Source organism: Melospiza georgiana, chromosome 1, assembly GCF_028018845.1.
Source record: "Melospiza georgiana isolate bMelGeo1 chromosome 1, bMelGeo1.pri, whole genome shotgun sequence".
Taxonomy (NCBI): domain Eukaryota; kingdom Metazoa; phylum Chordata; class Aves; order Passeriformes; family Passerellidae; genus Melospiza; species Melospiza georgiana.
In genome coordinates, this window is record NC_080430.1 from 23,363,185 (window position 1) to 23,380,160 (window position 16,976).

Here is a 16,976-nt window from a genome sequence, read left to right on the forward strand (position 1 = left end):
TTCTCCTGTCACTTTAAATATTCCTGGTGCCCATCCTTTTATTGGTAAATTATATTATCGGTTTAGGAATTTGTTGGTGACAAAAGGGGAAGTATTTTAGTCGGGGAAGCTGCTAGGGCATGAATAATGTGTGCTGTCCTTTGAGCAGAGAGGAATGGCTCACAAGAGCCTGGCTGCCTCAGTGGAGCAGCACAATCTGTCTGCTGCACGACGGCAGCGCCGGCAGCCAAATCCTCCCGGTTTTGTTTTAATGGGAGGGCTCTCACACATTGCTGGTTCTACATGATGGGAATGAGGTTGGAAGTGCTTCCTGTTCCATTCACAAGCCCCGGGCTCTCCGTGCATTTCAGCTTCAAAAATGACAGCTGAAACCAATTAGGCAGAATTATGGGATGCCTGAGTCACATGGAGATTTATCATGACTGAGGAAGAGGAGGGAAAGAGAATGTATAGCATGGGAAGTAGAAGCGACTAATTTAATTAGAAGAGAGTGACAGTCACATTATTATGGAGAAGGGCGGGCAAAGTAGAGATCATTTCATGTCACCAGCCATGCCTTGAAAGAAACGTCCCAGCCTTTGTCTGAACACGTTTGTGCTTGGTAGCAGAGTCTGATTTCTGAGCAGGAATAGCTGAGCAAAACAGTTGATGTCAAAGTGAAGCACAGAGCATATCTGAGGACATTTCTAGTTTGTGATTTCCTCATCTATTCATAATTAGAATTCCTTCAAGAGGAGAAGGGAAGAATCATCAACATTTGTCTTTTTTTTTTGCATACTCTCTCTTTTCCAGACCTAGGATGCAATGTATATAAACCTTACTTCAGCTGTATAAACATCAGCCAGAATTCTTTTCCCTTCAGCAGATGCTTATACCCATTATGCTCACAAACATAAACCCACATGTGTCTGCTTATAAACCAGAGTCTTGCTGAATAAAAATGACCTTCATACAATTATACACTGCCCCAAGTCTAAATCAAAACCCCAATTAATTTCTTCATGTGAGTCTGGAAGACAATATTCCATAAATAAATCATACTTTTTGTGGAGTGGTCCGGCTAGTTGATGGTATGAGGAGAAAATGAGTGGAAAATATTACAGAGAGAGTCTAAACAATTGTGCATTTTCTTTTTTTCTATTTTTTAATTCTTGTACGACTTTGTTGATTTTTGTTTAGACTATGAGCAGTTATGTTGGAAAAGTAACTTAATCTCTCTGTCATGTTCAGGTACCTGTAGGAGTTGTGATACTTCTCTCTATCACAGGGAGGAAAATATTTGCGATTAATTTAAGTTTGGGTCAAAAATGAGCTCTGGCTGATGTGCTTCTATATTTAGTTTGGAAACAAGACGAGGTGAACCAGCATTGCTGAGCATGGGTTTTCTGTCCCTTATCCTAGGAAGCACTCTGCAGTCTCTGCTTTATCTAGAAATTGTTCCATCCCCCCCAGGAAGGGTCATGGGCCTCATAATGGAGGCCTTGTTACTGGAGATGTGTACTGAGGAAAGGGTTTGTGCTTTGGTGTGCTGAGAGAAGATAACAAAAAGGCTGGACAGGGCCTTCTCAAGGAGGTGTAGCTGTGTGTGCCAGTCAAGGTGCAGCCCTGGAGCAATGATCTTCTGGCACACAGTAGTGAAATACAGTTATTTGAAGGCAAAAATGCCAAAGTCTGTCTCAAATTACCTATATTTACTTTCAGCAAAAATGGCCAAGATATCTTGCCTCTATCTGGAGAACTCTAAATATTCAAGCTGAACAGTATGGATTTGGAATTTATGGGATGGGTACCCTTTGTGCTGTGGGTAGCTTTGGACTATTATTTTGAGAATTGCCCCAAATTTGGTCAAGTGATAAGCTTCAGAAAAATTGTAAACTGTACTTAAGAGCTATGTCTTTGAAGATTCTTCTTCTCTTCTCAAATACTTTAGTCTCTCACTTCAGATATTGTAGCCATTCATTTCTGACAAAGTGAAATTGTTTCTGGGGAAGCCAGTAGTGGGAGAAGAGATCGAGTTGTTCACTTAAAGCATAAGAGGTTCTGCAGAAAACATTGTTTTGTTAGTGAAGTGGGAAAGGGAAGCTCTTATGATTGGAGGACACCAAGATAAAGATGGCCTGGGCAGTCTCCTTTTTTCACCCTTGTGGAAGTGTCTGTTGTGCAGCTCTGCAAGGGATTATGTGGTGAAGCATGTGGTTGTTGTTGGATTTCTCTCATTTTTTGTGAATGTGGGAACCAGGATGTCTTCTGAGGTTCCTGCTCATTCAAGGTATCATTTCAAGACAAGTTAGGTAATACTGCTGTAGAGAACTGGGTTCCACCTCTCCTGTATTGGGAATTGTCACCACCAGCTGAAATTGCTGTCATTACAGATTTCTCCTATTCAGTGTGAGATTCTCAGTCTCCTTTGCAAAAGCATTACACATTTACAGCTGTGACTGAAGCCAGTGTTGCAGAATATTTCAGATGAGGCTCTCAGCCAGGCATGAGAAGGATGCAATGATTAAGTGGATGATTATGCTTAGATTTATTGTTAATATGTATTTAAATATTACCAATGCATTTTATATTCTTTTTCAAAGTCAATAGCAACATGTCAGCTTCCCCATCTCAGAAATGAGAGCATCCAGACAGTTCCCTCTGCAATGTCCACCGGTGTTCTTAGCTCAGGACAAACCTCATTGCCAATCAGAGACAGCAAAAAGTAAGGGAGTGTGGGGGGGGGGGGGGGTGAAGGATGCACCTGAAGAGCAGAATATCTTTCGTTACCACCACAGTCAGTCAGAACAAAATAGTGCCAAATACTCTGAAAAGTCAAAACCAAAGCTCTTTGGACAGAATAGTCCAGATCAGTGATTCTTAGAAATATTTTTGTCTTTGCTTGAAGAGTCCCTATCTGATAAAAGGAAGTAATGTCTTATGTCTCCTGCATTGCTATGAAATTATTCTGTGTTTGTAAAGCATGTCAGTAGCATAGCTATAAGCAGGGTAGGAAAACCTGTGAGATTATTTCTGTCTTCAAATTAGAAAAAAAAGCCAGACTCTGCAAGCTGTTTGAGAATAGAAGAAACCAGCAAAGCTATTTTTCAATCAAGTGTCTCCTATTCTTCAGTGAGTATGTCTAATCCTGGGATGAAAAAAAAGTATGACCTTTTAGGAGTTATCGTAATATACATTTAATGGAGAAACAAAAGGTAGGATAAACCCCAATAATTCTGGACTTTCCTAGCTTTTGAGTTCTTCTCTATAGAAACTTGATTTATCTATGCTTATTGTTTTTTGTGTAGCTATTTTGAGTAGAGGAGTGCTAATGGAATTCTATTCAATATATTGTACATTTAGGTGTGGGTAAGCTGGTGGAGTGTAAAGAGCAGGAACTAATGGGATTTTGAACTTAAACTAAAATATCAAATGTTCTGTCAGCATGGTATTACTTTGGTGATTTGTGTGTGTTGGGGGTTGACAGTATGGCTGATAGAGCTGTTAAAAACTAGCTTGAAGCAGAATTGGTCTAGCCAGGCCCACTTGGGATCAGAATGTGTTCAATTACTTGGAAGTCTCTGTTACTCCATTCCCATTATGCTGCTGCCCTGTGAGGTGGCCTGACCCTCTGAGACAGTGCAGAATGGACTGTGAAAGGTGTATTGGTTGGTCTGTTTCTTCTCTTTGTTCCAGTATAGTTTTATGTTATTACCAATATGTAATTGTATCTTGAATTTTCCTTTAGGGTATCTATTTTATTAGATCAGGGTGGTGACTGCAGCAAAGACTCCAGAGTATGGCAGGCTGTATTGGCAGCCACTCTTCCACTTGGGAAAGCACATTGTTTTCCACCTTCAAATCCAGCATGAAGAAAAAGACTCCATCTATATAGTACAAATTTCATGGAATACATTAAAAAAATGCTTTCATCCAGCTTGCTCTCGTTTTCTTTTCTAATGCTTTCCTGAAACTTGTATTCGTGTTGTCTCCTTCAATGTCAGTTGTGCACATGAGAACTGGAGCAGACACTTTGGCTGCCAAAAGGGAAAACAGGTTTAGAAAGAGCTGTCTCTGCAGCACTGTCAGTTTTCCTGGCTGTACTAATGTTTAATTCAATGTGCATTCAGTCCTACCTTGGGAAAGAGGAGCAGCTGAAACTGCCTTTGCTTTGCTGCCACCTTCTTTTTTTTTAAAGTGGGGAGCAATGTACTCCAACATTATAAGCTGCTTCCACAGTTCTTCCCATAATGTTTTGTTACATGTATGAGAAAGATTCATAGTTTTATGAAAGCAAATTGTAGAAAGATTTTAACAGAAAATATATTCAATTCCTCTTCCCCATCTGAATGAAGGTTTGCTACAGATTCCTGTAGTGTGTGTGTAGGGAAAAAAATAAATGGCAAAAGACTGCAGCACGATTGACTCTGTAAGGTTTCCACGGTTCTGAGGAAATTGCTGCTTACACTGACTTTCAGGTAGACATGTTCAATCAGTTTTTGTAGATTTTGGTGGTTAAACTGGTGGCAGAAGGTTATATCAGGCTCCCAGTTGTCTTCATCCTTGGGGTGGGAAGAATAAGCTCATGATGGATAACAAACATGATGATCATTGATATTTCTGTATGGAGAAAATGCATCCAAATAGTAACTGAAATATAAGCATAAGAAAATGAGGTTATCCTCACCATTTGTTACAAATATACTGGAAATAAAAAATATGACTTATTGCTATTCCTTTAGTTTTGGCTCTGAATAAGATGAAAAGCTTTTGTGAATAAAAATGTGCAGTTAGTGTGGCTGGAGTGGTGGGGCTTCAGGAAGGGTACCTTCAGAAGGGACACTGGGTTTGTATTCCTCTGCTCTGGTTTCTGTCAGCTGACTGGTTGCAAATCCTATAAATCAGTGGAAGGTGAAGGAGACAATAAACCTCCACCTACCAGGTTATCTGTTTTTCACAAAGGCTGAAAGATTGAACTGGGGGCAAATGATAATTCCTTGAGCCAGCCCGTGTGAGGGAGGGTGCTGTGCTCAGGGACCACGAGGGCTGTGAGCATGGGACAGTGCTTCCCTGGCCACCCTAATGGGCTTTCTAAAGTGATATTTCAGGCGTTTCTTTAAACATCTCTTGAGCACTGCAAGTGCTAGTACTATTCAAAGACTGGCATATCTCATGAATGACAGATAACCATTAAAACGAGTGGATTCCCACAAATTTCTTATTTGACACCAGTCATCACCTGTAGTAATGGTGTTTCAGCTGATATTAGGGCAGGTTCTTGTGCTGGGATTAATACTCAGAACCTGTTTATTAAAACAAATGACAAGGCAAGCTGATGACTTTGTTTGTTTTCTTGGTGTTCATAGAGTACAAAAACCAAAAATGTGTAATGTGGTGATGTGCACTGAAGGGTGGCTGGTTCGTGGTTTATTGATGCAGTCCCAGAAAGCTTCATTACCACCACAGTCAGTCAAAACACAGGAGACAAAACTGTGCCAAATTCTATGAATGGAGTAGAGAATGGAAGAGGAATTTGTAGCTTAAGGCTAAAGATTTTACAGAAATGAGGAATAAGTCTCTAAACTTAAGAATCTTTATGGAAAATGCACTTCTTTGACACTAGCAATTCATGAGTAGAATATTTTTAATTAATCTGAAAATTTTCTTTGTAAATGCATTCACTAATTTGTAAACTCTAAATTGAATAATTGCTGTCTGAAATCCTGCATTTTGAAATAATGTAGTATGTATTATGGTTTGCCTGTTTGAGCATGTCCTCTGCCCTTGTGATACACACGCTGTTCATTTTGGAATTCAAGCAATTTCCTGTAGTCAGGGCTCTTGCTCCCTTGAAGCCATGTAAGAATTTGTGAAAATTGTGCTAGTGCAGAGCCTAATCATCCTGTGCATCTTCATGTCTTTGCAATTTTAATTCCACATGCACAATGTGTTTTTTTTAGTTCGTGATTTCAGAAGCAGTTACATATGATAGCTGTGGCAAAAAAAAAATTTGTGTCTTGGGTGTGAGCTCTGCTATGTATCTGCATAACTCTGCAAAAGAAAGCTAAAGAATGCCTCCTGGTTTGGCAAATGTTGCACAGAGACACCATTCTGCTGTGTGGAAGGCAACTTTTGTCCAAAACTCTCACTTTGAAAACTGCCTGTATTTATATGGACTCTTGTGTATGTGAGGCAGGTATTGCCAAGTAGCTTTTCAAGGAATGTTGGATGATTTTTACCAGATGTGTTCAGAAACCAGATGTGGAAGGCAGAGTCTGTCTCTGAGTATTTGCTGGTTAATCAAGTACATATTTTTGCTTTTTTTATTCTGAACATAATTCCAGAAGCTGTGTTCTGCAAGCACATTAGAGAAGCAACATGCCATTTGTCTGAAACTCTGCTGCTCAAGTGTAGAAATGTAAGAGAAGAATTCAAAGAAAAGTGTTTCCATAGTAAAAACTATAAATATTTATTCATTAAAAATAACATGAATCTATGCATTGCAAACCTTCTTTTTTTTTAAAGTGGTTTCATGGGGTTTTATGTTTGCAGGAAATATAGGTAACTATGAAATGAAAACTTAAGTTTGAATTTTCCGTTATGTTCTTTTCTAAAGTATCTGTATTTAATGGCTGTACATGTCCATATGTGCTTCTTTTTGAGGTGGAAAATACCATTCAGTACTCTGATAAGCAATGCCTTTCAGTTTTATTTTCTAAACCTTTAACCCATCTTAATCTAGGATCACTATAAAATTATATTTGAAGGGCAATGCTATAATGTGGAAAAGGGGAGTTGAATGTGAGATTCTCCCTTTAGGTTCATCCTCTAGATATTATCTTTGTGGTGATACTGATATTATCTTGATGGTGATACTGTCCTTACAAGTTTTAGAATGGTATTAAAATTCAGGTGATTAATTCAACAAATGCAGGGTGTTAGAAAAAATATTAATTTGCATTTGTTGAATATTCATATCAGTTATCAAGGCTGTTAAATGAAATGAGTGTAAAGGTATAAATGTGTGTTTGCACGTGTGTGGCTGAAAAAAAAATATCTTATTTTCCATTTGTTATGTCCACTCCTAAGTAGAGGGGTATTTATTACTGCAGTCATATGGATATTAATATAGTGTTCTCCATCTGACTTTCTTTTAGCACACTGATTTATGTCAGTACATGGACAAACACCCTGGAGGGCTTCATCCAGAGAATGTGAAGGTAAGAGTCAAAAAGAGCACACATCCAAGGCAAATGCAGTAGCAGTAACTTTGCAAAAAATGTCATGTCAGTTGTTTCATAGAAACTGATTGCTAGCTAAGGGGAAAATGCCTGGCATATTAACTGTATTTTTAAATATTTATTTTCTTTGAAAATAATTACAAATTCAAGTATTTGAGCATTCCTGCAATAGAATTTCTGAGGTTTGTAAAATTGACTCAGAGCCAAAATATTTGAATGCTGTGAATGCTGTTAGCAGTGCTAGTAATCCCTCCTCTCCATTGAAACATTTGCTCTTAAGACAATACTGCCCTAAAACCCCAGGGTAAACAAGCTTTAGGCTGTCAGTGCTAGATCTTCAGTTAGGTAACTTAGTGTGGGTTCATCGGGTCTGAGGGAACTGTAATTACTTCTATTAGCTGAATGTGCTGCTTTTTATATGAACGTATAAAATCTTCCTTAATCTTTTTGCACGCTTTCTTGGATGAGATCAGCATTTTCATAGCTGATCTCACTTTGGAATTTTTTTTCCTTCTAAGGTAGATACTGAGAATCATCACACAGGAAAGAGAGTTTATTAGCAGGATTTAATGGAAAGTTAGATGAGTAGAGACTTGATCCAGTTTCTCTTTGGGAAGTCAGCCAAATTATTTTAGCATGAAATGGAAGCCAACCAGACATGCAGAATGTGTTGTGTGTGTATAGATCACTCAGATGATCTTTGTTACAATTGTCTTGCACTTGGACATCAGTTGTTCTGCTTTGGAAGTGTTTAAGTCTTCACTTGTCATACTGGGAACTTTATTCCAGGGTGTAACTTACCAAAATGTAGAAGTTCATTAAACTCTCTCTCTTTTCTGGAAAAGCCAGAAGGCTGTTTGGTTAAAAAAAAAAATTAAAAAGAGGAAATATTTTTTCTTCTGCACTAGCTGATCATTGTCCACATCATGTAGCTTCATTAATTTTCCGTGTTCTTTGACTGAAAAGTGGCATCTACAACGTATGAATTTCAATAAGAATTACTGCCATCTAAAAAAAATAAGGAAAATTCCTCCTAGATATATTTGGAAATAAAAGAACCCCAAAACAAACCAATACACTCACAGACCATGAGTGTGGCACTAAAGGGGGTGAGGTAGGACCTGCTTTTCAACCCCTGAAACTTCTGAGCTTTCTTCTCCGCTCAGTTTCCTAAGCAGAGTTTCAGGTGTTAAATGTGCTTGTTAAACCAGGGGGGTTGTGTTTCATTTCCCCATGTGGATGCTTTTAACTTCATTTCTCTGAGTTTTGGGGTAAATGAAGACTGGCTATTAAGATTCTTTGTGCTGCTTCAGATTTGTAAGTCTTGCTCCAAGGCTGCAGTGCTGTGTACCTCAAGGTCTGATATGCAGTAGTTGTTGTAGCCCTGCGAAAAAAGACATAATAATTCAAATAATTGTACTTGTATTTAATCACATCAGGCCCAGTGAGCTTGTATTTGAGGAGGATGGATATAAATGGATCATTTGGCTTGTTAGTTTGTCACTCCTGTGAATCCTGATTTATCTGTCTTTTAAAATGGGAACCTCAGAGGGAACTGCAGCAGCAGCATTTCCCTTTCAGATTTTGCTGCATGTATTTCTGTGACTATCTGTACCATTTGTCAGTGCTCAGAAATACCTTTGAAGCTTATAGACACACTAGAAATATTTGAGTAGCTGTGTAGAATGTACTCCTGAGGTACTGCTGGTTTAAGTTTTTAAAATTCCCAGTGGATTACTAATAAAAGTGGGGGGTGGCAGGGGGCAGAAAAGAAAAATTTTGGAAGTTGGAGCAGATGCAACTTCAATCAGCAGATGAAACATGAGCAATCCCATTGAACAATGAAATTTTTTCTCTTAAATGATACTGATTAAAATCAGTTGTATATATTTAGAAGTCTCTCTTGCCAGGCCAGCAACAAAGGCTAGTCCTAATAATGCATTAATTACTAAACCAGGCATGATGATTTGAGGTCCTACCATTTTAATGAATGAATCAGCCTGCTTGGGAATTTCAGTGCAATACCTGCTCTCAAGGCTGAATTAAAAATAGCCCAAGAGTGATTTCTTTGGCTGGGAGGACAGAAACCTAGTCAGATATGCTAAAAATTCCCAGACCTTCACCAGCATGCCAAACTAGAAGTGCTCTTTTGTTTCAGAGGAAGTAAGATGGTTATTTCACAACCATTTCATTTTGATGCTTTGTTGTACTGTACTAAATTTGTTGACTCGTGCAGTTGGGGATCTGAGACTTTACCACCTTGTTTTGGTTTTAACTTCTGGGCAAAGTTGTCTTTTTGGGTCCACAGCTGATTTCTAAGGGTTAAGCTGGGCTATATGAATTAGCCTTCTCTCCCTGCCAGCCCCTTCTTTCTAGAGGTCCTTCAGTAATTTCACTTTTAGTCAGACTTTTGGACCCTGTTTGTTCAGAATCAGTGGTTATGTGATCCCTAAATCCATTTTAAAAGCTTCCAGTTGAGCAATTATATTCCAGTAGCAATAAATTAGTCTCAGCTCTCTGGGGCTAACCTGTGGGATTAAGCCATTGATGCTCTCCCAGCATGACAAAAGACCCCCTGCCTTTTAATTTTATTCTTGAGGGAAGTATTGCCTATTGATGGATATTCCTTTCTGGCTTGTTGCCAGTTATTATGAATACAAACCCACATAAGCACACGTTTTTCTTTTCCCAAAGAATATGTACAGTAGTTCCTGTTAAACAGTATTTTATAGGAAGGCAGATGCAAATTACATCTTGCCTTCTATTGGATATCTTCAGCTTAATTAGATTTCTGGATTTTCTCTGTATTTGCAATGTAAAGACAATGCTTGTTCCCTCAGGCTTACTTTTAAATGATGACTCATAAATAGAATAAAAATCTAAATTACTTTGATGGACCCACATATTGTTGTCCCCTCAGGTACTGTGCTTGACATTGCCTTTCTTTGTGGTTTTAAATAGGCTATTTGCTGTCACTTAACTATTTTAAATAAAGACTGAGCAGGATATTATAAGTATGTGTAAGTATAAAGAGGAATGTCTCAGCTGACAGTTATAGAAGTCCAGGGACAATATGCTTAGGCAAATAAAACAAGTATTATGTTTAGCATTTTTATTGGTATGTCTGTATTGACACATAATGATTCCAGGATTTTATAATTTGTGGGTGGAGGTGCAAGTCTTACAAATAATGTGAGGCTTTAAATCCTTCAAGGAATTTGTGTGTGATGCTGAGATATTGTTTTAAAAATGCCTGTCCCTGGTAATGTTAAACTAGTGATGGCATAATTGCAGTCAAATACCTGAAACATTTTCATCAGCTTGAAGGGAAATTGGCATAAAGCAGTTGTTTCAGTCCATATATTCTGCAGACTCCATTAGGTCCAAATATACAATTATTTACCTCTTTGGTGTCTAATGAATTTGCATGTCTAGCATTTATAAATGACCATGTATTCATATACTGTGTACAGTGTTGTATTTAGAGATGTTGAGGAAAAGGGTAATCAGTTGATAATTCCCTGTGTAGAACACATGGCCTCATCTTCTCCTGTCTGGTTTAAAAGATGTCTTTCTCAGTTTTTCCACAATTGAAGGCAAGCAATAAATCTTAAATACATGGCCCCACATATAATTATGTTTCTGCTGGAAGCTACTGCTGCAGCCCTGTCCATGACTGGAAATAGGAATTGATTTATGTGTGTACTATGTGGTGCTTGCCAAGCTGTAAAATGTGCTATTGCAAACTGAGGTACAAGGTTTGCTCCTGACTCTCCCTGTGCTGTTCCTCCTGGCACAGACCACTGAAAGCTGTACTCCTGGCTGTCTTTCCTACAGATGTTGCAGCCTTTAGAGATAGTTCATGCTCAGTTGGAACATCTGGATTGCTTCCTGCAGCAGGAACTCTAATGGGTTAGAGCAACTAGCTGACCCTACCAATGATATTTTTTGTGTTATAATCTTCATTCTGATTTATGTCCCTTTCTGTCTGGTACAGGGCTGTTTCCACCAGTCTTTTTTCTTACCTTCTTGGTTCTTCTGGGCTTTTGTTTGCAGTTGTCCATAAATAGACAACTCTGGTTTTGTAAATTCATAATTTAAGTGTCTTTTTATTTGTGCATTTCAGCATGCCCTGTGAAAATATAGCTATTCTTAGCTTCTTTTAATATTTGAAATATCACCTTTATTTTAACTTTGTGTTTTACTCCATATTACCACATTCCCAATAATGCACATAAATTCATCTTTATGCCTTGATGCATTTATTTTATAATTGAGTTTGTTTACTGTAACTCCTATTACTGGTAGAATAAGTAGAGCAAAGGCTTGCATCTGTCATGCCTGCATTGCTTGTTTGCATCCCTGCCTTAGAAATAAATCTATTAATGAAAGCTGATTTGCTTCTTAATTAGTGATGCTGCCTTGAGATAGCTGAAGTCTTTTGAGAAAAGCATCCTGAATTTTTTCTCTCTGCCTTTTTTCTTCTACTTGCAGTGTTAGAGGTAATATTGATTTGCATGAGTATTTGACAGAAAAAACCCTCATCTTTGGCAATATAAAAAGACGCTTGCACCTGACCCACTGTTCCTTAGTCCAGGAACACCAGTCTGAATGACAACAGGTTTTCAACCAGACAAAAACTGTTCCTGTCTCTTAATTGCTCTCAAAATCTTTTGCTTCAGGCAACTTGGAAGCCTCCTATAGTCTGCTGTGACCAGAGGGGGAAGGAACTTGCAGTTTGTTCTTATTCTATCTGATATTGCTGCCCTGATTTGTTCTTTTCCCTGGGCACCTTTTCTCTTCCTAGGGCCAAAAAGTGTTAAGAAGAAATAGGCAGGCCCTCTTGTTGAGCTCTGCATGCAGGCAACAAGAATATTCAGCCTTTTCCCAGGAGCCTTTGAGACTTCAGCTCTTACCCATCTCAATTTTGAGCCTTCCTTTCTCCTAGGAAGCAGGGTACCGCAGTCTTCTGGGCATAATGGATGGATATTTTTGAAGCAAAACCTTAACTTACTAAGCCCTACCCCCACCAGAATATTTTAAAACGTGTTTTATCACTCCAGTACTGAGTATGTGGCAAAATGTGGATTGGGATTTGGGTACTAAATTTCCTAGGGCTGTCCAATAATCTCTGTAAAAATATGCTTATGTTTCAGCAAAAAATATCATTAATTTCTCTAAAAACTTAAAAAAGATATTTTTAAAGGAATGTATTAGATAGTAATTAGTGACACATAGAGGGATGTTGCAACACTCTTCTGTGCTAAATGTTCAAGAAGAGGTCAGTCAACTTTATAGCAACTATATAGCTAAAAAACCCAGATATTATAAAAATACTGTATTTGTTAAATCAAGGATTTAATGGTGGTCTCCATAACATGGGATTGAAAATGTTGAAATACACTGGGTGTTAAATGATATTATCTGAAATCTCTGGAACTTAGTAATTTATGATATTTGTGTATTCCTGCTGTAGTACTGCGAGCATTGTCCTTAACTAATGGTTGCAGTTGTTAAAGTTGAATCTGCTTTTGTCAGATGAGTAATTTTGGCATTTAATAACTAATGTGAAAATTGATAATCTGAGTCAAAGCCATAGGGTAGTTGTCATCTGATGTCTTCTGGAAGATTAATATTTTTCACTGATTTCAGCTTTAGGATGGTCTGAAGCACAAAGGGTAGGGAGGCATTCAGACCGTGCAAGGATTGGGCAGCCCCTGTGTTGTATCCAAATGAGGTTTACTGCACTAAAGTGGAGCTGCCTGAGCTTTGGCAGTAGCAGAGTGTTGCACACTGCCTCTTGCTAAGCAGTAGCTACATTGATTAATAATAAGATACAAACCCATGTGCTTGTTAGAAAAGCATAATAGCTGAAAAGTAGGATAAAACAATGCTGTAGGTTTTAGGTTGCAGTTACGTTAATGTAAGCTTCCCTAGCATGTTTCTGTTTTCTTTCCATTGGGTGATTGTATCAACATCTGTGGCATGGACAGGAAGTTTGTGCTCCCCCTTTTCTGTGGGGAAGCATTTGTTGGATTGCAGGGGCAGTCCTGCATCCCCATGTGGCAGAGACATGTTACATGGTGTAGGGGAAGCTGTGGTGTGGGAGCACCTGTGTGTAACTAGAGAGGGGTGTCCAACCAGGAGGTTGAGTGCCATAGAAGCAAGGTGCACAGGAAGTAGGCAATGAAACTGTGGTAGTAGATCCAGTTGTGATAAATTTTCATGTCACTGACTCACTGGGGTTTGAAGAAAACAGTCTTTGACTTTAAGGTGAAAACCTGCTGTGGTAGCCCTTTTAAATTTATCTATTGTTACTGGAAGCAAATCGAAACTAATGGCATGCTTTTGAAATCTCTCTCCTACTCACTAAAATTGGTCATGCTGCTGATGTGAAGTTGAATTAAAAGTGTATTTCAGCAGATATGTTAAGTAAGAAGTGATGCTGTTTAATGTGGTTGAGAAGGTGCTATTTTTCATTCCTCATTCAGTGAATAAGCAGGTGTGCAGCAGACAGAGTAATGTTATGCCAAATTAAGGTCGTCTTTTACACATGGCATTGAAAATTGATTATTTAAATTAGACTTTTTCGTTATAAGACATTAAATATAGCATCAGCATTTCACTCTACTTCATGTCAGTCTTGTCACTTAATGGTTTGATAATATGCACAAGTGTGAACGGTTAATGCAGGAACTTCATTAGCATGTTAAAATCATGCTAGAATGTCACTTTCTTAAGTGCACTTGTAATTTATTGTCTCTATGGTCTTCATGATTCACATAGGGCAAGAACACATGTATATTGTAGGGAGAACACGTCAAGATTTTTAAAATCAGTGAGGCAACAATTGTCACTCTGACCTACTTCAGCATGGAAGTGTGCTGATGAAAGGTAAAAAAGCAGATTCAATTGAATTGAATTTATTTTTACTTTTGCTATTCAGAAGTAAAAACCTGAGTCTTCCACTTACTGAACCTTAGCAGATGACTACAGCTGATCATAAGGGAGTGTCTTTACACTCAGTTAATTAAGCACACCTTCCTCATTGCAAATGACTGTAGTAGTACCCAGAGGGGACAAAAAATGATTAAAACAGCATCAAAGAGAATAGAAGTTAGCAAATTAATACATTCCAATCTCTTTCCTTTTCAGTTCTGCTGAAAATAAGTGGAAAAATCTGTATATATAAATTTTTAAGCAATGATGCAATAAATATTTCCAGTGACTGTATTTCTGTGTGACATTGCCTTGGTAGGACTCCACTCCTTCGTGTGTAAGGAATGCAGGAGCAAGTTAGAAGCCTTTATAAAAGCACTGGATGGAAGTGGACTGTTGTAAAATTCTTTTGGAGGGAACGCAGTTGATTCCAGGGAAGGCAGATATGAGGAACCTTTTTGTGAGATAAATCTTATTATAATCCTGAAAATCCTGCAGATTCAAATACCTAATAATTTTGAATTCTGATTTTCCTTATTCATGCGGATACAAATTTGTCTCAAGTCAGTTCTTTCTTCCTGGAACTTCTTCTGACAATTTAAGAAACAGAGTCTGCAAAACTTTGACCTAAAAAGTGCAGTATTTCCCCAGGTATTAGAAGTGAAAAGTTCAATTTTATCTTGTGGTTATTATCCTCGTTTAGAAGAGGGAAATGAATAGCAAACCAAGAGAGATAAAAAGATTGTGCTTGGTGAGGTTTTGACATGCCAGCACAAGTCACAGAGGGACACTTCTCATTGCTTCTGCGATAGTGCATATCACCAGGTAGTTTTATCTAATATAATGTTTTAAAACAAGTAGTTCTAAGATTCCTGAACAGTTGAGTGAGCCCAAATGGAACTGAGTTTAGTTCTGTTTATTTCCAAGGCTGTGAGATGGCACTGTAGTGATTTGTTACCTCCTTTTGCCATTTTAAATAGCCAATAATGTACAGAAGCCTGTACTGTCCTCTGGATAATAGGGAGAACTTCACTGATTGCAAGCATGAGATGGGATGTCCTAAGTTTGGTTTCTTTTACTGGTATTTTTAGATTTGATGGCCTAATAGGACTAAATATGATTTTATTGATGCTGAATACACACATGGAAATTCAGATGACTGTGTGATTCCCAGACAGTGTGCTTTGATACATAGGGCAAGCAGGGGCATTTATGTAATCAGTGTTGGATGATAATAAAGCCTGTGTGGTATTGTGTATTTTTCAAAAGTAGCTATACTAATAGAGCAGTATGAGCTTGCTAAAGGAAAGACATTGATTCAGGTTTGCTTTCAGCTTTGTTCTGAAATGATGTTAATGCCTGTTCCAGATTATCTCAGCCTTTTTGCAGACTTTACTGCCAAGAGAGCAGAACCAAGAGTTTTGTGCATCTTCTGTAAACTAAAAAGTTTTTTGTAGCTTTCTAGTTCTGTGTAGCCTTTTACTTCTGTGTCCAGGTCCTCTATTCCCAAAATACAACATGAATTAAGAGAGCTCAAATGAAGAAAATAGTTTAGAAATCCCTCTTTGCCATCATGGAAAGTCCTAAAAAAGACCCCAACAGGCATCATTATTCTGTCCTTTTGGCAAGCATCCTCTCTGTCATTGGGGTCCTCAGTGCCTCAGCAGAGTTTGTGTGGAAATGGTACATTTTCCAGAGAATCTCCCTAGGCATGTTGTGGATTTCTGCTTCTCACTTACCCCAGTATCCTTTGCCAGAAACTCTCTGCCCTCTCTGGTAATGGAAGGCAACTGTGTGGAGTTATCTGAGTGCTTTACACAGATCACTTGTACGCAAGTGTTCCCCTTCATCCTTAGACTGGAAAGAGCTTTCTGAACTTAAGTCAGACAGTGTCAGCTGCTCTCAATCCCACCCTTTAGATGTGTTTTGCACAGCCTGTGTCAGTGTCTAACTCACAAGCTCCTTCAGAGGCCACCAGACAGTGAATCATTCTGCAGCACGTGGGCCACCAGGCAGCCATTGCATGTCTGCATGTAAGGCTCTGGGTTGTGCACTCACCCAGACTCATTCAAACACCAGGAAAGCACTGGGTTGTGCACTCACCCAGACTCATTCAAACACCAGGAAAGCTGGGTGCTTCATCCACATAGCTACAAGTCTCTCAGGAAATGTTGTATTCTAAAACTACCACGGCCATTTGGTCAAATGTTGCATATAGCTCAAATGGTTATCCAGGCATTACACTTGAAGGACTGTGTAGGTGCTAACTCACCCTTTGAGGGCTTTCTCTTGTATGTTTTAAGAACTGCTAATGTTCTTTTAATATCACAGTCCATAAACCCTGAATTAGCTTTGACCTGCATGCATTTTTCTCGCTGACAATGAAAAGTCTTCATTAAAATATGTTGCTCATTAAAGTGAGAGCTGCATAACAGTCAGGGAAAAAAGGTATTTTTTAATGGCTGAAAGAAATAGGCAAGACTTGAAGCCACAAGTGTTAAGTTTTTTTTGTCTGAATGTAGTGTTGAGCTTCCTAATATTAAACTTTGCTGAAAACCTGACTTCTAGGAACAAATCCATGTCCCGTTTTCTGTCTTTTTCAACACAGTGACCTTTGGTATTTTGTGAGCCTAATTTTATTATCAAAACCTTTGTTCTTATTAATAAGCTAGAAACTCTATACAAACGATGTCTTAGTTTATTTATTGCAGGTTATCCATTACCTATACAGCCATGCAAATATGACCATGCAAATATTAAAATTACCAGCATGAAAGCTAACGAGTTGTGAATCTGTCTTGATTTTACCATCACAAC

At 38.4% G+C, this 16,976-nt stretch overlaps 1 protein-coding gene across 6 annotated transcripts in view; it reads left to right on the forward strand.

Annotated features, from left to right (window-relative positions):
- Nucleotides 1-16,976, forward strand: part of CDK14 (cyclin dependent kinase 14) — a 351,806-nt gene that overhangs the window by 140,941 nt on the left and 193,889 nt on the right. For all 6 annotated transcript variants that reach the window (XM_058021900.1, XM_058021892.1, XM_058021917.1 and 3 more), the window contains one exon: nt 7,137-7,199. In XM_058021900.1, coding sequence (XP_057877883.1) covers nt 7,137-7,199 — 63 coding nt within the window. The remainder of the gene's footprint in view (nt 1-7,136; nt 7,200-16,976) is intronic.